The 20690-nt window shown below is 41.0% G+C and overlaps 2 protein-coding genes across 12 annotated transcripts in view; both read right to left on the bottom strand.

Annotated features, from left to right (window-relative positions):
- Nucleotides 1-2399: 2399 nt before the first annotated feature.
- LOC117542970 (specifically androgen-regulated gene protein) lies at nt 2400-7587 on the bottom strand. Its single transcript, XM_034210867.1, is given in 4 exon segments — nt 2400-5657; nt 5863-6025; nt 7424-7480; nt 7482-7587. Coding segments are annotated over 4 exon segments (1833 nt in total). The 5' UTR covers nt 7530-7587; the 3' UTR covers nt 2400-4092.
- Nucleotides 7588-13381: 5794 nt separating this feature from the next.
- The window catches only part of LOC117543041 (ankyrin repeat and SAM domain-containing protein 1A-like), a 64262-nt gene continuing 56953 nt past the window's right edge, over nt 13382-20690 (bottom strand). For 3 of the 11 annotated variants that reach the window (XM_034211055.1, XM_034211056.1, XM_034211058.1), the window contains exons 26-27: nt 18659-18841; nt 17201-17704 (exon numbers count right to left, since the gene is read on the bottom strand). In XM_034211055.1, the coding sequence (XP_034066946.1) occupies nt 17435-17704; nt 18659-18841 (453 nt within the window). In that variant the 3' untranslated portion in view covers nt 17201-17434. The other 8 variants (XM_034211062.1, XM_034211063.1, XM_034211059.1 and 5 more) reach the window with 6 other exon arrangements.

Here is a 20690-nt window from a genome sequence, read left to right as displayed (position 1 = left end):
GCTGATAGCTCATATATGGGATTTCAAAGGTCTTTTATTTTGAAACTCCACATCAGAATGTCCTGATTTTTTCTGGGTGAGTAGATGGGGTGTCCTTCTATCACCCTGCAGTGAGATGAGTCTTGGATCAGGGAGAGATTTTGTTTTATTCTTATCTAAACACGGGGCTGATAGCTCATATATGGGATTTCAAAGGTATTTTATTTTGAAACTCCACATCAGAATGTCCTGATTTTTTCTGGGTGAGTAGATGGGGTGTCCTTCTATCACCCTGCAGTGAGATGAGTCTTGGATCAGGGAGAGATTTCGTTTTATTCTTATCTAAACACGGGGCTGATAGCTCATATATGGGATTTCAAAGGTCTTTTATTTTGAAACTCCACATCAGAATGTCCTGATTTTTTCTGGGTGAGTAGATGGGGTGTCCTTCTATCACCCTGCAGTGAGATGAGTCTTGGATCAGGGAGAGATTTCGTTTTATTCTTATCTAAACACAGGGCTGATAGCTCATATATGAGATTTCAATATGAGATTTCAAAGGACTTTTATTTTGAAACTCCTTACATTTTACATTTACTCGTGGTAGTTATACGTAGTTTGTTTTAAATAATTATTGATCACATTATATAGTACATATTTCTTAATTTAATATGTTTGGTTTGTTTTTATAGGTGCTTTTGTTATTGACCGAGTAAGCGCTGGGATTTTACCGTAATGCTTCTAATATTCACGCACCCCAATATCACGTGCGGGCTGGCTTGACTGTGTTTTCCCAAGTGGAGGCTGGCTTGACCGCAGTTGCATTCAGTGTATTGGCAATGGTCAACAACTTGAGCCCAATTATTTACATACGCATTTGTTTACATTTTTGAGGAAATTGGCAGTATAGCATACATGCCGAAGTGACAATTAGCTGTTTCTTGTTTAAATGCATCCATTGTTGTTCTAACAACTATCACTGTAATACAGTAATAACTTATATCACTGTAATAACTGTAATTACTTATTGTATGAAACTGAATATATACCTTATATGCAATCCATGAGCTGTGTTTCACATCCATTGCTTTTTATCCCACAGCTGCTCGTGTTTATCAGCAGGCCAATTTAGTGGGCCAAACTACTACAAGTAACTTCCTGTTTTGAACCAACACGTGTGTTGCAGTGACATTCTCCTTCAGGTAGCGTCTCCTTAACCCGGTTAGGGTTCAGATTAGATTATCGATGGAAGTAGAATAAATAATTGGTTAAGGTTATGGTGAAGGTTAGGGCACATATTGACAGGGGAAAGAGTTCGATAGAGCAGCAGCACGCACCTGTCCCTCTCACCTCATGGTGGTATTTCCCTCTGCGGCCCCCGTGTGACGACCTGGAATAATAAATCCAGCAGCTCTCACTGAGGGGTTAGAAACATTAACACGTAGCCAATGCTATTTGTAAAAGGCATTCAAACAAAAAAGTTCTACTCTACTTAATCAACCAGTTGTTAGCAGGTTGTTTGATATAATCAGGGTTGGGTCAGATTACTTTACAATGCAGTCAGTTTGTGAGTAATGTACCTAATTGGATTTCAAGAATTTCTTTTTTTTTTAAACTGAACATTTGAAAAAATCTAATATTGCACTTAATACAGATTTACCTCATACCAAAACAACTTATTTTCTTTATAATTACCTCCAAACATATTACAATAGAAATAAAAAGCATTTTGCACATTTAGCAGAATTTACAGTTACTTACCAAAACACATTGTACACATTTAAGGGTTAGGCCTATTGTGTGTATTCTACAACATGTGGGATGCTGTTTTGTATGTGTCATTTTTTCCCGACGACTACATGGAGAACATTTCTGTTAGACACTTCCTAAAATGCCATCAAATAATCCTTGGCATTGTCACCATGATCTGCATGCACATTTTTATTAATGGCATTCAGGTTGATTAAAGTTACTTATTTCTTTTGTAATCTTACTATTTAATCCTGATAACATGTAATCCAATTCTACCCAACCCTGGCTATAATATATCACTTCTGCATCGTGTGTATTTAAGGCTTATGAGTAACTTTATTCCCTAATATCAGATCCCAATTTTTTTACACGTTGGTATGCAAAGTGATATCTGGTATGTTATTCAAAACAGCTGATCTATGAGTCAATGAGGTTAACAGTGAAAGTGACAGGAACTTCCACTGAGTCCTTGTCAGTCAGGTCTGCTGGCAGCAGGACAACAGAGCGCAGGTGGAAAGTGAAGATAGCTCACAGGCCTCAGAGCAGCAGCACAAAGCAGCCTGTGTTGGTTCGATAGCACGCAACTGCTTCCTCTTTACAGTGAAAGAGATCCTTACTAACTTAAACAAATACAAATCATACACACAAATTATTATTCTAGTTTAAGGTGTCTTATAGTGTTTCATTCATCTTTATTGCAAAAATATGCTCATTTGAAAATATTGAAAACAGTATTCAAATCCCTTTTCACGTGGCTCTTGTTAAAAGTTTCCTCTGGAAGTTCAGGTATTATCTTCCTTAGCAAAATGGTATAAACAAAAAATAAACAGATACATTTATGAAAATATTCTGTTTGTAGATTATACAAACTTAAATACGTAATAAAATACATGTTGGGAAGAAATCCAGGGTGTGGTTAAGACAACAAAGACTGTGCACTTGGCACTTGGAGACACCACACCTAAGTGTAAGTGTAGCTTGAATGGCACCAACTAGAAATATAAGAATGCTTCACTGCTGCACTGGCAAAATACTGGTATCATGTCGATGTGGCAGGCCTTCAACATTGTCCGAAAGGTCAATATTCTGGTCCTATAATGGACAAAATGTGTTGATTCAAACACTTTTGCCGGTTTCTCTACAAACTCCATAGTGCAGTTGTCTCATGATGTAAATACCTATTCAGAGTTGACTTTTAAATTGAGCTTAATTTTCACAGCAGTAGGTGACCTTAACACCGTGTTAGAGAATAGAGCAAATCTATTTATCTCTGAAAGCCTGCAGCAGCGATACAATTATTTCCAGACGTACTGCCTGCTTGTAAATGTGCCACCAAGAGCAGCAAAGGTGTTGCATAAGTCTAAACTTGGAGGCGGAAAACAGGTTGTACCAGTTCTCTCTCTATCAGATAAAGCTGCGCCAGAGTCTGTTTGAGATTTCACATGACTTATGAGGGCCAATTCTTTACGTGCCACCAGAGGAAAATGATATATTAGAAATGTAAATTAAGTACATTTGTGACTTGAAGGCAATGAAAGGACAGTGTATGTTAAAAAAATATATAACATGTGCACCTAATAAAAGTTTTGGGGTCAACATTTGACACCACATAAATCCGCTGTGTAACAAGCTCATACGTTTTTCCATGTGTGTCACTAAGCAACCACAAAAACGGCGTGTTTCAAATTCTTATCACCTAGTGGCCGCCGGCCTATTACGTGCTTTGAGTTACGCCAAGGTATTTTCCTTTGCTTTGACACGCTGCACTGAGCCATACAGGGTCAATGCAGCTCATGTTAAACACACAAACACCTAAATATTAGCTATTAGCTATTAGCTAATTAGCTAGCTCCTGTCGTCAACAAAGCAAAAATCTGAAGAATTTTAGGAAGTGAAAGTGAAGAAAGGTGACCTTCGAGAGTATCTAAAAGGAGAACAAAGAGAGGAACTAACCTCTAACAGTGGTGTCACTGTAAAGAACAACATGTGACAGACGTACGTTTATACATGTAGATTACAAGAAACATATTAAAATCACAGATTACTCAATCCCTTTTTAAAATGAACAGTATTTTTAATTTACAAAACCACAGCTACAGTAAGTCATTGTGTATTAAAAAAGGTCTTGATTGGCAGTTTTATGAGAAATAAAATACTGTACATAAGGCTGTCCAATAATAGTAGGTGCGGCCAATGAATGCAAGACATGCGAGTCAGTCTCGTGCATGATGAAGTAAAAATGAAAGAGCATAACTATGTGGCTAAGATCATCAATCATGTATGAATCTCTGGTATGTTCCTTTAAATATATGATCTGAGGGATACCATGGCAGTTAGTAAGTAAGTGTGAAAATGGATGCCTCAGTCCCTGATCAGCCCCAGCTTCTTCAGAGCGTCACGGCGGTCTTCTTCGTTTTCTGACCTCGGGCAGATCAGCACGCTGATGCCTTGCGATCGAGGAAGCTTCTGAGAGCTTCCGGTGTGCTGAAAGGCATTGTGGGCCTGCAGGGACCTCTGTAAGTCCGGCTCTTTGCTGATGACACGGCCTGGATGCAAACCATTTCCCTGAGCAGCAATGAACTCTTTCCCACTCCCCAGAGAGGCGGGACGAGGACGATTGTTACGTAGCTGACTGGGGCTCCTCTGATCCCCTCCCGCCTTGTTGGATTCTTGGCTCGCCATATAGCTGCTTAGGCCAGGTAAAGAACGCTCCAGGGAGGCGGACTTGAAGGCTTTTGGTGGGGTTAGATGCTTTACCAGGGCAGGAGGGGTACGAGGGGGCGTGTTGACAGCAGAGAGTATATTATCCGACGGAGGAGGCTCGAGTGAATCGCTGAAAGCATCAGGCACTAGGAGGACCTCAGCAGCTGTAGAAGGAGCTGCTGTCGGCTCAGCTGCAGGAGACTGGAGAGGAGCGGAGGCAGGAAGTGGGCTGTGGACTCGGATGTAAGATGGAGTCAAGGGTGGTGTATTTGGAGCTGTTGAGATGATTGGAGAAGGAGGAGCTGCCCATGACTTTCTGGTTCTGGGAGAAAGTAAAGGACTCAGGGCAGGGCCTGAATCTGCCTCAGCAGGCAGCAGGCCGAGCTTCCGTAGGGCCTCAATGCGGACCTTCTGGGGGTCGGACAAATGCCGGTCACTGTTAGTGGACACCGAAGCTCCAGAGCTGCCGTCATAGCCAGTTTTGTGTGATTTGAGAATAATGTTGGAAGGAAGCTTCTTGGGCCTAGGGGCCACAGCAGGGGGACTTCTGGGCTCAGCGGCCTCAGGGGGAGGACTTAATGGGGGAAGACTTAACAGGGGAGGACTTAACGGGGGAAGACTTAACAGGGAAGGACTTAACGGGGGAAGACTTAACGGGGGAAGACTTAACGGGGGACCCGAGCTGACGGCTGGTAGACTCAGCTCTGGAGGACTGTTTGGAGGCTCCTTGTTTGGAGGCTCCTTGTTCACAGGCGACCTCTGTGAAGACCTCTTCTCAGTGGCTCTTCGACCTAGCTCCTCCAAGTCAACAGTTCCTCCTGGCTGGTGGTTGTGTATTCCTGCAGGTGGAGGAAGGTAGTTCACTTTCTGTGGCTGTGGAGGCTTAAAGGGCTCATCCATGAAGGCTGAGGGAGGAGGGATCACACCCGCATCTGTCTCAGGGGCCCCAGTGGACGGACCGGGGGAAAGACTGTCACCTGGGACAATCTTTAGTGTACCATCCTCATCCGTGGATATGCACAACTCACTGTGAATGTTGCTATCAGTAACTGATTCTGTGTCTGGAGGGTTGAGTTGAGTCATGAGGTTCATGGATGTGTTCAGATCTTTCCTGTCGAATGCAGGAGAGGACGCTGGTTCTGGAGTTTGTAAAATGTGATGCCCCGCTTTGTCTCCGTTGGTTAAAGCTCCTCCAAACTCATCAGTGTTGAAACTGGAAATGTCTAAGTAAGAAACAGACACATACTGCAGTTATTGATTGTAATTTAGTGTTCACATTATATTTCATTTAGCTGATGCTTTTATCCAAAGCAACTTAGAGTGTAATCAACCATCAAGATACAAAAATATAATTACAAAATCAGCAAGTTCATTAGCTTTCAATTAGCATTTTGTCCAAATATTGTTTTTTTCTTGATATGAACATACCATTTACTCTCATGTGACTTGTATTATCTGCCTGTAATCCAGCTTCTGGTTCATCGTTTGAAAAGCCGCTGTCCTCCTGGACCTCCAACGCTTCAATTGTTTCCTCCAGATACATGATACACGCTCTTTCTTCTGCTGTTAAATGCTCCATACTGTCTTCACTCTGCAGACAAAATAAATGCATTTAAACCCGGAGCAGTTTCTCAAATCTTCAGCAATCTCTGTCCTCCCTTCAACCCTTACCACCGCCATGAGAGACAGTACAGGGACAAAAGGTCAAAGTGGTTTAGTGGTCAAGCTGCTGCAAAGGGATGACTAATTGCACCACTTTTGTCCTGTTCTATACTTGGCCATCTTTTATTTTATATTGGCCTGTCAGGGGAATTCATTTCAGGTGACAGTAGGTGCTTGTGAACGGCATTAAAAAAAACTCCCCTCTAGTTATCTATAGAGAAGCTCTCACTGACACCCTGCCTGAACCAACATGAGTGTACATCACCTCCAACACATTAACTTCCTCTTATTTGACCTTCTCATAGATACTGTAATAAACCATCCAGAAGTTATTAGAGCCTGATGCACAATGTAATGTTGCTGTGTAATACATTAAAAGGTGGGGTAGGTAAGTTTGAGAAACCGGCTCGAGATACGCTTTTAGTTATATTCCATGGAATGCTCTTAACATCCCGATAGCAATGAATATCTGAAGTGCTTTGACAAAAAATCCATAAAAAAACGTCATCTGTGGAAGCCGTGGTACTGTACAAAGCACGACCAATCATTTGAGCCGGCCCGGCTAAAATAACTGGATGGCCTACCTGCCTGTCAGCCTCCCATCGGGGCACAAACTGATCTCGTGCCCTCATTGGTCATGTGTGCGTCCGTGTGTGTTGGAGGAGGGGCTCTGTAAGGAAGTGGCAGATTTGTTCCGGTTGTGTATTTTCAAATTCTAGCGCACTCGAGCCGGTTTCTCCAAAATTACCTACCCCACCTTTAACTCTCTCCAATTCTATTAATATTATATATATATATACATAGACACCTCTAAGCAGTTGACAAATCATAACAGAGCTGGCCAGCTAATCAATCAGAGCAGTCTGGGCTCTGGTTTCAGAAAGAGGGTGAAAAGAAGTGCTGCAGCAGGCAGTATGAGATAATTAAAGACACGTAATGACCATTAAGGCATGTAAACATGTCACAGTAGAGGCACACAATACAAATATCAACCATAAAATAAGCACAATAGGGCACTTTAATGTCTTGGCACCCGACTCTCAAGTTTTGTACAGCTTTTTCTGGGTGTACTGCGCCACATTTTTCCATTATGTCTGATGATTGTACTTGTATTTTTAAACTGTTTGAACAAATTAATTGAAAAAAGTCCCAGTTCCTTATTTCACCACTCCAATAAATTGCAGAAGCGTGTATAAATGTAATGTTTATTCAGATGGACGAGAGGAGACGTGTCGCAGTAAAGTGTGTCCATGTGTTACACAAAGAGCAGATAAGAGACAGGGTCATTGGGACAGAAGGCTGGGATGAGATGTACTGCAGCACTCACATAGCCAGAGTTCATGCTGATTACACTGTCGAGGCTCCCAGCACTGTCCAAATTACTCCATGGGTTCCATGGCAACACCGCCTGGCCAAGTGTCGCTCTTCGGCATGGCATGAGGAAGAGGACGAGGGCGGGACCTGGGCCTCACAGTCCCCTTGTGACCGGTAACTTTCACAGAGACTCAGGCTGAGGTAGAACCTGAAAAGTAAAGGAGAACATTTAAGAATGGGACAAAATGATGAAATGTGTGTTACCGCTGTCTCTTCTTTACAATTATTCAAATACGAATACTGACATCCTACAGCCGGTAACATGAGATAAAGCTTTAATCATTCACAAAATTGGTTTGCAAACATCCAAGCAACAACTATTAATGTACATTTTTTCCATTAGCGTGATAAATGAAGGCCACAAATTACAACTGATAGCTACATTATCCTCATAATGTAATGGCTCTTGTAGTTAAGATGTTAAATGTGCTCTCACTGTCACTGAGATATATTAAACATAACTAGCTATGTGCAATTGTGTCATTATTTAAATGAATGAATAAACTAGTTATCATTTATTTTTGATAAATTAGACATTATTGTTCTTTTAGGATGGGCTCTCAATTTTTCCCGTCTGTCTTTGGATAATGGTCTGGTAATCATATTGGCAATAAAGCTTGTTTTATTGCCGTTATCGTTCATGTTCAGACGGGCCAGTAAAAGAAGATTTCCTAATGAGCTTTCAATGTAAGTGACGGGAGACATCCACAGTCCTCGTTTCTGCAAAAAGGGATTTCAAAACGTTTCTGAAGCTCATGTGATGCTTCAACTGTCTGTCCAGATACTTTCTAAAGTCTTCGACTTCTGGTACAAGGTTCCCTTGTGATTCAGTATTGAGCTATAGTGGAGGGATGGTAAACAGACTAAAGTGATTTCAAAAGTGAACAAAGACTTGTAATGGTTTATTATATTAACATCTGTAGTGAGAATTGTTTGCGAAATGATTGCAGCGACAGATAGTACAAAGAAGAATGTCGGCATTTTAGCTCTCAGGTTATGCAGCGATGCTTTAAGTGGTTTGTTAATAAGGATTCCAGTCACTATGATTCAGCCATGAAGCGAGACATCGTGCATGAGCATGACGTGCTTCACATCATGTACAATCTGAGTAGACAGTTGACAGCTCAGGAATGAGGAGAGTGCCAGCCAAAATAAGTAGAGCGATTATTACATCTACTTATACAGTACAATACTAGGACAAGGATTTTCCAAAGCCTCAATAATAGAGGGCATATTTAGAAACAAATAGGGGAGTAAATGAATTAATAAGACAATAAAGAAGAGGCCACATGAAGCAAAGTTCTTCACTTTCCATTAGAAGGGCTTAACGTGCACTAGCAAGTTTGGGAAGCACTTACAACCAACAATGTATCATGATTGACTCACAAAGGGATAATATTTGTTTCACTTGGGTTATGGCTCTTCAGTGGATTTGTGTCTATGGTGATGGGTCACACAGATGTATAATAGTGACAAAGGCTTAACAACCTGTTATATGGCTTACTCACCACGTAGCTGCACAATCAGGTTCAGGTGTGTTCGTGGAAACAGAGCAAAGCCAACTGCATTGTTCTCTTATCTCAGAGAACATTTGATTGAACGAATAAGAGTAAGGAAATTAAGCGTTGACCGTTATGAGTCAATGTTGGTTTTAGTCAAAAGAACGGCATAAAGGTCACTTAGCATGACACTGCATGAAGGCTGACAGTTATCATAGTTTTATGATGTGGCATGAGTTTCCATTAACGCACCTTACTCATAAACAATATGTCTGCTCTGCCAAATTTAAATAATTTGTGATGCAAGTAATGCTTCAAGGAAAATAGGAGCAGCTTCAGGTAGGGCTGCTCAATTAATCGCATTTTAAATCGCAATTACGATTTTAGCTTGCAACGATTATGTAAACAACATAATTCGAAATAAAACGATTATTTATTTTAATTTTTTTTTTTTTTTGGTTTCTCAGTTGAATTATACTTAAAGTTCAGGGTAATCAACTGTTCAAAACATACTGTTCAAATGTTTTTTTTCAATAAATGGATGTTTTCAAAGTAAATGGATAATCGTTTTTAATAATCGTGATATCAATTATTGACCTAAATAATCGAGATTATGATTTTTGCCATAATCGAGCAGCCCTAGCTTCTGGGATGTTTCTTGTAACTGACGGCATTTTATGACAGCAGCCTAAAAAAGATTATTGATTAATGACTGAGATCACTTCAGTGCTACAGCGAGAATAGTGAATCCTCAGTATTTATCTTCAGTACTTTGCATTTCAGTTTTAAAATGAATATGTTATCTATGGTATGACGATAGGACTTTAAAAGAGGCTTAAGTAAAATTAAATTATATAGAAAATGTAACAGAAAATGGTTAATGATTAAAACACTTGAATCACTCGGATTTGGACTCAAATATTTGTGTTTTCTAAAAAGATACAATTCCCCTTTGACCCTGACTTTGTTTGAACTATGGATATTCCATAGAGAGAAAATGTATACAGGGTAGAATTGATTAATTTGTATTATGGTCTCATTTTAATAACATATTTTTACGTTTTGATTAATCCCTGAGCACAAGAGCGCATTTATAGAGAGACAGTACAACAGATATGACTTTTCTCTGACAAATGAAGGATTACAAAATGTAATGCAGGATGCTTCACTATAGGATGACAAATAAAAGTAAGCTTGAGAAAATACTTGAACTAATATTAACAAACTGATTTAGAAACTGGATCATAACAATACAAGTTTTAAGGCACAAGTTACAAGAAAGTTACTTGGTAAAAAATAGATATTGGGAAAGCCTGGTAGGAAGCTGATGAGCAATATCTTGTTGACATGAAGACATAGCAAAGGACAGTTGGGTTAAAACCTGATCACCAACACCCACATAACTAACTCGTGTTTTCTGGCAACAAAGGCTGGCTGACGAAGCATGAAGTGGCCTCTTAAATAGGAGCCAATTATCGGTCCTCCCATCAGCTCATTCAGATCAGCAGAGCGAGGGAACAAGTGTCCGAGGCAGAGCAGCCAACACCTTATACCTGAACAACAAACCATAGCTCACTGCACCCACAGCTGAGTCAGGATCTAATAGTGAAATGAATGTCACCTTGCTTGCTCCTACTTTAAATTAAACTGCTCTGATGTTACTGGGTGTTCCACTTGAATTATAACTCAGCATATAACAAAACTATAAACTATAAAAGGGGAAGGATCAGCTACAGGTATTTTAAATGTTAACTGTGAGAACAGTTTCAGCTTCCCAGGCTTAATTACAATCCAAGGAATCATTATCTACACTTTATGAGTATACATTATAGTAATTGTACAAAAAAAAGGCTTTAAAGGATCCAAAAATGTGAAGTATGTGTTCAAGGGCAGCCAGGGAGCTGGTTTAATGATTGTCAGTAAACACAAGTTCATGGTGAACATCAGCAGGTTGTGTAACTCTCTACCTGCTCGAGTTTCTTCATTAATGTTTAGCTTGGCACATGTTCCACTGAATTCTGTGTTATTGACATTTATCTTCAAATATTTGCACTTTGACTCAACCTATAACCACTAAGCCAACTTATATTCAATGATGCCACATTAATGATCAATCTTTGAAAGGAGGTATAGGTTCTTAAGAGCATGAAAGGGATTAGCAATGTACTATGTATTTATAGTGGGAATATTTCTTCATCACCCTCAACTTCCCTCCAACCCAAACTGCCCTCTGACAGATGATGAGCCTATGTGTGCAAAGAGTCCTGAAACCTCCTCAAATACAGTAAATAATCTAGTCAAAGCTTTATAAAATACTATAACTAGGGGTCTAAACGAATTGCACACTCATACCATGCTTTAAGGTTGATTATATTTTTGTAAAAGCACGTTTTCAAAAAAAATATGTTAAGTATTCTTTCCTCATAACGCTGTCGTATGCATGAATAAAGCAGAACCAAAGATCGCACTCACTTCAAACATAGGGATTTCTTGATTACTCACCAACGATGTAAATAGAACAGATGTAGACCCGTACAGCTGTGTGTATACAAAGAAACGAGCTGTGTTTAGTCCATGTCGGTGCACCTCAGTCCCCTCTGACAGCTGCACTGTTCTTGGAAGTAGAACTACACGAAGAGAAGACCGAACAGGTGGAGAAACCTGCAGCAGGTGAGCCAATTAGCTTCCGGACAGGTTGGTGTGGGCGGCCAATCAGCGAGCGTCTGATCGAGGAAGAGCCAATGGAATAGCAGCAGCCAATGGAAAGTATTTTAATTCTCCAAAGCATAAATCGAAACATTTTATACTAAATATGAAAGTCATAAAAATACGAGCCCAATGCTATGTATAACGTGTTTACATTTTTATTTAACTTGACAAAAAGCTTTTTGTTTTTGTTTGCATTTTGAAAAGTGAACTTGTTGTGACCTTATCAATTCAACAAGAACAGATCAGTGAAATTGTCTGTACTGAGACAAAGATATGCTTTGAGCTATATGAGCCACACTTTGAGCAGTATTTTGTCACAAGTTGCATTTATCAAAGCGTTATTTTATCTTTGAAGGAAAACACATCTTGTTGACAGTTACATAAACCAAATACACAAACTAGGCCCTTGACTGTCCAAATCAGCATTTGTTTTGTCTTTTTAATATGTTGTTATTGGTCAAGAACCTGAACATTTACGATTGCTTTGTGGATGGATGACACTTTAGTAACAACATTTAACATAATCATTAGATTACTATTGGATTCTTCATAATAATTTGATCTAATATAATCGTATTAATGCCTTGTAATAACACATCTATACATCTTATAGTTAATAAAGTGACTATTTCTAAATCCATTCCCTAATGGAAAGTTGCACAATGAAATTATGTCCCGTTTATTCTTTTGTATCCTAAAAATGTAAATCCCTCTTGCTGGTTCCCCAGTTGTTCTCTTTGTTTACAGGGTGCACGCTGTGAAGTCTTGTGTTTGTGAACAAAGCAGGCCTGTCTGCAGATATCAGCTGCACAATCAGCACGCAGCGAGCCGATCTGTTTTCCAGGAACAGCAGCTTACATCTGTGACGTCTGTCGCATATCTATGAAAATGAGCAGATGTGTAAATCCATGTTTATATCTGCCAGAGGAACTATCATCTGTTCTGTTGATGTTTTTGTGTTGGCCAACGAGGCAACATAACACAAATGTTTTCCATACCAGCAGTCATAACATTTTAATAAATAATGCAGCTTAGGGTTCTGAGACGTGTGGCTGTTTGACACAGGCTGCAGTTGTTAGAAAGGTTTAATGCCATTTGACTTCTATGCAGTGTAATTTGTAACCTGAAGATTAACACTTTTATAGATAATAAGGAACGTCTTTCCAGTTTTTCGATAAAATAACATCTTCCTGTTTCAGAGTCAGAGAGTATAGTGTTTTGGCCATCAGCCCCAGTAATGAATAACTACTGAATATTGAACAAAAAAAAGTGAAATTAGATAACATAACATGATTTATTTAACTATTTGGTTAACTGTATGCAGCAGACTGATTTATTTCCCGTATTCATACAGTTACAAATCTAGTTTAAATTTTCTAGGTGAATGAGTTTAGACAAAATAACAGAAGTTGGCCTTTAAAATTGTCGCTAAAGTAATTTCAGATGGGAATTTAGGCAACAGAAGGATACAAAAATAATAATGTCAATACACAACCTGTGGGCAATTAAAAAAATGTACTAAATAAATATTAATTAAGCTAAACTAGTAAAACAACAACCCAAACAATCAGAAAGGCAGAAGAACTAGAGGTGTTCAAAATCGGGCACAAAATTCGACCAAAAATAAAAACAATAATACAAAACATTCCATGGTAACATAACACAAGATCAGTAATTGGGCAAATAAAGATTCAGAAGTCAGCTTTTTCTAATTTCGCCATTTATTAGTTGTACAATTATGAAAAATAATCATAAAAAAGACTGGAAGCCCGAGATTATTTACAATCTTTTTTTTCTGAAGTGAGGTCCCTCTTCTGAGTCTTTGTTTTCTCAGCCTTTTTTTTTTCTTAAATCACAGGGTATTTATTCACGATATGTTTAACTTTATAAGACATAGTCCTTTTCTCTCTTTTGACAAACGTCAAAAATTACATACATACATATACATATATATAGATATCTATAAAAGCAAAAATCATTCAAGTATCAAAATACAGACCGCTAGAACTCATTTACAATATCATTCTCAGCATTGTTGTCATCAGATTAGTCCCGAAATATCTCTCCTGATCCCTAAACAATGTGCAAAAGCAGAACGGGACCAGGCTGATGGCCGAAGGTGCCGACACCAGCGAGCTGAAGACAGTAGAGTACCATAGAGTTATCGTACTGGCCTGACAACGTACCACATATACAACAGTTAAATCAAAAAGGACCAGACCATGTACCCATATATTTATCTGCTGAACAAAAAGTAGCATTAACAGTCAACACACTGGGAGAGAGCTAGGAGAAACATGCTGTGCCCTATTGTTCTTTTCTGCATCTTAAAACTGAAGACATACCAGGCTGCATGGCAGGTTTGGTGATTAATCTTGTCTGGATTAACTGAACAAAGGAGCAGGGAAGGAGAGAGGGAGCAGCAGTGAACCACAGCCGATCCAGTTCCAGCATTAGGACATATTATTGTCCTCTAAAACAATTAAAACATACAGAAAAACGTTCAAATCATATAAAAGCCACCCCCGTTATATTATTATTATTATAAAACAGTCGTTGTAGTGTCAGTTCCTCTGCCTTTTGAGTTTGGTTAGAGTTCCTCCCGTGCAAGATTACATTGTTTATCACAGTTATACATGTATGTGTGGATGACAGTCATAAAAAGACGCTACAATGTGTGGACAAATGACCCAGGAAGGACTGTGTACCGTCAGAGTGAGGAGTCTGTCTGGTAGTTCGTACCTTTGTTTCATAACACAGGACAATGTTCCCGATCTCCGCCACTTCCCCTTTTACTACCAGTTCTGCATTGTGACATTGCAGCAGGTACATTTCCTCAAAGAGAGAACATCAACCCTCAATTAATCTCAGGTAATGCAAAAGCAACACTAACATCTGACTCCATCACTTTCCGATTAAGATAAATGGTGTGTGTGTGTGTGTGTGTGTGTGTGTGTGTGTGTGTGTGTGTGTGTGTGTGTGTGTGTGTGTGTGTGTGTGTGTGTGTGTGTGTGTGTGTGTGTGTGTGTGTGTGTGTGTGTGTGTGTGTGTGTGTGTGTGTGTGTGTGTGTGTGTGTGTGTGTGTGTGTGTGTGATGAAGTCGGGGATGTCAGCTGATCTGCAGTGTTTACGTCTGTGTCTCCAGGCCGTGTGTTACAGTGCTGAGCTCGATTCCAAGTGGTGATGTGATTCTGCCGCATGGGGAGTGGGTCATTTTTCCACCAAAACATCCTACCCACAATGCAACAGGGCTCATGCCTGTCCTTTCTTATTGGCTGGGAGTGGCCACAGTGTTCAGCTATAAGGAAGAGGAAACACGAACACAAAGCAATGAGGTTAAATAAAGGAAAAATAAACAGCGTGTAGATGATGGATTACCCCCCCTCCCATATAATGATTAACTCTTTTCACAAGCAGGCGTGAAATATTAACCAGGTAGTGATTGGCAAAACAAAGGCAATGCTGACAGGATGAGCATAGAAGGCATTAGTCGTGAAAAGAAGAAAGAAAAAAAAGACGAGACGGAGAAGTTGAACTTGTTCTTACACACTTGTAGATTTGGCACAAGTGCTTAGTCATAGTAAGTCCTCTCCAGAAGCATCGGGTTTCAAACCTGGAGCTCTGATTGACGGACAGAGCAGGGCATGCCTGTCTTAAGACAGTTGGGACTGTCTATTTCCTGGAGCAACAAGGAGCACTTACATGCGGGTCCTTATCAGCTTTTATGCCCTATTCTGTTCCCCTTTTCCCCCCAAAATGCTACCATTATTAGCTCTGAATGGACCTTATCACAGTGCTAGGATCTCGGCCTCCTTTGGCTTCAAGCTGACAGTGAAAATGTCCCCCATAGCAAATCCTGTATAAGCTCCATAACATCAACATTCTGCTGTAGTCCAACTGACGCATAGAATTACACGACCAGTGTTTCAGTTTCCTCGGGAAACATGTCCCTCCAGGTACAGGATGTGTGCAGGGGCTCACTCTGTGTCGTGGTGAAGCAGATTTGCTCAGCACTCGGAGAAGTCAGGAGTTGAAAGATCAGAGAGAAAAGCCTCAGAGCGGCCGTCGCCTAGTAGAGCAGGAAAAGCACCAATAAAAGAAGATCACCAAGAGTCAAAAGTGGGATGTTGACGGGTGCAGAAATTCAGGAGGAGTTCGGGAAGCATACAGGGTTAAAACGGAAAGGAGTTACAGTGAAGGCGAGTGGCAGGCTGGAAGTGTGAGTGACAGGAGCTACAGGAGGGTTGATAAAGCAGAAGAGTAATAATCATTGAAAAGTGAAGAAGCGGTGGTGGATTAGCAGAAGGAGCAAAGCACGCAGACTGTGTCGGTGTTAGGTGAGTGTTGGCTGGAGGGAGACGGGGGGGGGGCAGGGGTCCAGCCCAGAGAGGGAGAGGCAGAGTCAAAGTGAAAGGCACACAGAACGAGGGGGAGGAAGAGGGGTAAGACCAGGCCCAGAGGTCAGAGGTCAGGAGGAAGAGGGGTCCAATCAGAATATTGTGGTCTCGTACTTAGTGCTGATAGTGCGCTTGGATTCCTTGGGGTCCACGAGCCACGTGGCACTGCCCTGGGAGTGAGAATCCCCCTCCTGCTCTGCGATGTCCCCCTGTAGACACGAAGAGAATGCACCAAATCTCAACAGCTGCAGAAATTAAGTAAAACACTTAAATATATGTTTGGCCAGTGGCATTCGGACTAGATCACGGCGTCAAAATCAGTTTCAATGATGCATGCAGATTTACCCTTGTCTTGAATACACTCTAATATAATGCATTCATCTCCGTTGTCAATTATGTCTTGTATGCTTTGTGAGTCAATCTAAAACCTTTTTCATTAGTCTATTTCAGTGGTTCTCAAATGTTTTCAATAATGTACCCCCTTTGAAAAAATGCCTATATAAAGAGGTACAGTACAGCGCTGCACCATCAGTGGCTGATTTATTAAAACAACAACCTTGTTAAACAGCATTAACATATGCATAATGCTATACTTTGCGGCCACACGCCGTTGCCAAGCAACACTTATTGTTTAGGTCCTTTGATAAGCAGGCAGTCATATCATTAACTAGAACTAGCTAGATCTGATAGATTTGGACATAAACGCGAGTGAAGTCTAACCGGACGCGAGAGAGAGAGAGAGCAGAGCAGCTGCTGCTGACGGAGAACACGCAGCTCTGCATGATCACAGCTCCGCCGCTGTGAAGGACCGTTGAGTGGAGCAAAATTAAATACACTAAGAGTTAGACCTAACACACTTAGCTATTTCATCTACTCTGGAACTAGCTAAACTAGTTATACATATATTTATTCTTTACTGTCGGGTCACTTATTACAGGTTCAGCGAGCTGCACGAGCCTGACGAGCTGTCAGGAGAGGGAGAGGAAAAGAGAGCGCCCCGTTTATTGTTCCCATTTTATTATCCAGAATGACTGTAAACTTTTGAAGAAAGTAGTTAATCTACTATTAGTAGTTTGTTTAAATGCATTACATTTTTTTCATTAACATAAAATAAATCTCACGTACCCCCTGCAGTACTCCAACGTACCCCTAGGGGTCCGCGTACCCCCATTTGAGAACCACTGGTCTATTTAATAGAATTTGTAATGATTTTCATACAAGTTCCTTTACTTGAACTGAAATAACTTTGGCACATTAACTATCCACTGAGGAACTGAATGGGCTTCTCTGTCACAGTAAATGTTCTGCATGTGTTACGAGCAAAAAGCCACTAGAGGACGCCAGAGTCAAATGTAACATTCAAGAACTACACTTAGACATACAATAACAGCAATAAACATTCACAAAGACAAGCATGGGATAAAGACACAAATGGAGGATACTGGGGGATTGAAAGGCAGCGAGAAGGTGAAATAAAGTAGGGAGGTAGAGAGAGGAGCAAAGAGCGAGAGGGTGGAGATGAGGCAGCACCTGGGCGGCAGGGCTGGCATAGTGCAGCGGGGCGAAGGAGGGGCGATGGGTGGTGCAGGTGTGACAGTAACAGCAGCGACTGTCCAGAGGAGGAGAGTCCTGGGAGAGATCAACACGGCCAGCAAGAGAGCGGAGAGGAAGAAGGAAAGACAAGCAGCACAGACAGGAAGTGAGAATAAAAGGGTGTGACAGATTTGAGCAGCACGAGACAGAAGCAGATAAACTGGGAGGCTTACAGGTGTGGGTGTGTCACTGAGGGAGTGCGAGGCATTTATACAAATACAAAGGTGAAGGGAATCACAGGAGTCAGTAAACTTTCTTAACATGATTCTGTCGACTTCATTAAGCAGCTGGAGATGTGTGATGTTCCCTGAGGTGTATTTATCTAATTTATATTCAGCACAAGCTTCACTTCTTAATGGTTTTATGCTAATGGAAGAGAGACATCCGAACAGTGTAATCATAATGAAGGGAGAAGCTGTTGACTGATACAAATGTTTTACTAATGTGTTTTGAGGGTTCGTTTCAAAAAGCCTGGAATAATGTTTCTTAAAAAATTATCAGAAGTCCGTTATGTAGGATATGCTGTAGTTGAAGTATTTCTGGCACAACTTGACCTACTTTTGCCCGGAGAAGAAAAAAAGCTCCAACAACATCTGCAGTACACAATAAAGTTGTTCTTCATACTTTAATAAGTGTTGCTTGAGTTTTGACCTCATGCTGCTTGAGTCTATCATTAGAAAACACAGCAGGTGTTCTTTTTCTCTCTGGATATTGAATTTTGCTGAGTTTCAAAAGTATGATACTGCAGACCCCCTATAGCTAAAATTGAGATGACTGCACCCCTCACCTCTCCTCCCACATTTGCACCACGTGTGCTACACAGAGCCTGAAATGACTGCCAAATGAACAGGAAAAGCATTTCAGACAAATATACTTCCACCACAGGAGGAGAACTTAAATGAGTTGCTCTATTTAATCATGTCCAATAAACTATCTCGTAAAATGTTTATATGGTGTCTTGTGCTATATTTATGTTCGAGGTCCACTTACCCCTGACTTCCGTACGCTGCCTCGTGGTTTTGGTACAGGTCGGCTGGACTTGGTCTCGATGAGCTCTGAGCCGGGGCCCACGGGGAGGCTCTGGGGCTGTTTGGTCCTCTGGGCCTGCAGAGCCAGCTGATAGGCCACCTCGAACGCCTGGCCCAGCGTCAGGATGATCTCATAGGTCAGATTCTACACAGAGAGGGAGAAAGAGGAAAAGCAGGCAGCCTTTTTAGGTATTCTCGGCTTTGAACAACAATATTTAGTTTGCAGTACGCATGAAGTACATATTGCATAAAACGTCTTTGTAACAAGGAGAAGTGGCTTTAATCTCGAGAGCATTGTGCAACAGCAAACTATTGTTAAACACTGACAGCTTCCAAGTGTGATCAAGCACCTCAGACTTCAGACGGAGCATTCAAGCTTCACACGGCATACATTGGAAAGTTGGATAAGCAATCATGGTAGGAACACAGACACAAAAAGGACGCAGAGTTAAGAAATCATCTGCATATTGTTATTCAACTTGTTTAGTTAATGTCCTGATTTGTCTCGTGCCTTCTGCACCAGACAGGCGTGTTCAGCTCTGTGATCCCTCTCTATTGCGGCTTTCACACCAGCGCTTTTCCCTTTCTAGCTCTGAGCGGTAGCTTTTCTGGTTCAGCTCCGGTTTCCCTTTTCTGCTCCCGCTCTGTTCACACCAACCAGAGCTGCCGCTGCTGCGCCATGACGTCACCGTTTACGTGCCTGCTTCATAAAATCCAAACCGCGCGGATATCCCTCACATCGACAACAACAACAATGGCCGATTGTATTGAAGCGCTGTTCGCTTTGGTTATCCTCTTACGAAACGAAATGGAAGGCATCGGACGACTTTACAAGGGACGACTTTACTTGGAACTTTACAAACATCACATGCGAAATGCAAGACTTCTTTGTGGTCTTCAGCATCAACGACGAATCTGCCCCTGCCCCCGCCTCGACGTAAGCGACGCCGCCTCTTAGCTCCGAAGCTCTTGCCTCTAGACCGACAATTTTTTGGAGCTGGAAGTGAACCGGATTCCGGAGCTAAGAGGCGGCGCCTCTGCGGTGTGAACAGGAAAAAACGGTACTTTTCAGCTCCAGCTCCGAGCCGGAGCTGAAAACGCGTTGGTGTGAAAGGGGCATATGTGTTGAGGATGGTAGCAGCAGAATGGGCAAAAATTGACGCAACTAACAATTATCTTCCTATTTATTTTCTTAATGAAAAAGTTGTTTGGTCTATAAAATGTCAGAAAATACTGAGAAAATTCTAGTTGCTTAAATTCCAAGGTGATTTCTTCAAATGTTGTTTTGTCTGTCCAAAACGCAAAGATATTTAGTTTAATATGATTTAAAACACAGTAAAGATAGAAATCTCCATCATTGAAATTAGAAGCCACTTAAGCTTTCAATCAACTCTCAAAGATCAACTCATCAATACATTGTCTAATTGTTGCAGCTCTCTGTCAATACAGTTTAGAATAACCAATCACATCTCACAGCAGCTGCTATCCGACTGCATTACTGCTTGAGACAAAGCCCCTCGTTTAAGCCCCGAAGAGGAAAATGAGCCTAGTTTAACTGACTTCAGCCTGGAAAGCCCCTTGGTGCATTATGGGAAAGATTAGCAGGATAATCATCTGGTGTCAGGGGGGACAGAGTACTTTAAGGAGGGACAGTCATCATGGCCAGAATAGCACTGTGTCTACAAGGAGGCAATCCGCAGCAGCTGAAGCGAGACACCTTGAGAACATTCAGTCTCCAGATAACAGTGTTGACGATGCGAGCTGTCACTTCTCCTCAGTTCAAGTCTGCGGCATGATGTTGGAGGAATTCAAATTCACCAGTGAGGACGTTTTTGCAACACTTGAAATTCTCCTTTTATTATTTTCACCTTGTTTATGTTACGAGGGTAGCAGTAGTTTTCCCTCCAGGGAACTCACACAAAACAATCTAGATTGATTTTTGATATCGGGGTCGCTTTAAACTATGTGAGATTAAGCTGAGAGGACAATAAGAG

This window comes from Gymnodraco acuticeps, unplaced genomic scaffold, assembly GCF_902827175.1.
Source record: "Gymnodraco acuticeps unplaced genomic scaffold, fGymAcu1.1, whole genome shotgun sequence".
NCBI classification, from domain to species: domain Eukaryota; kingdom Metazoa; phylum Chordata; class Actinopteri; order Perciformes; family Bathydraconidae; genus Gymnodraco; species Gymnodraco acuticeps.
This window is presented reverse-complemented; position numbering and strand designations above follow the sequence as displayed.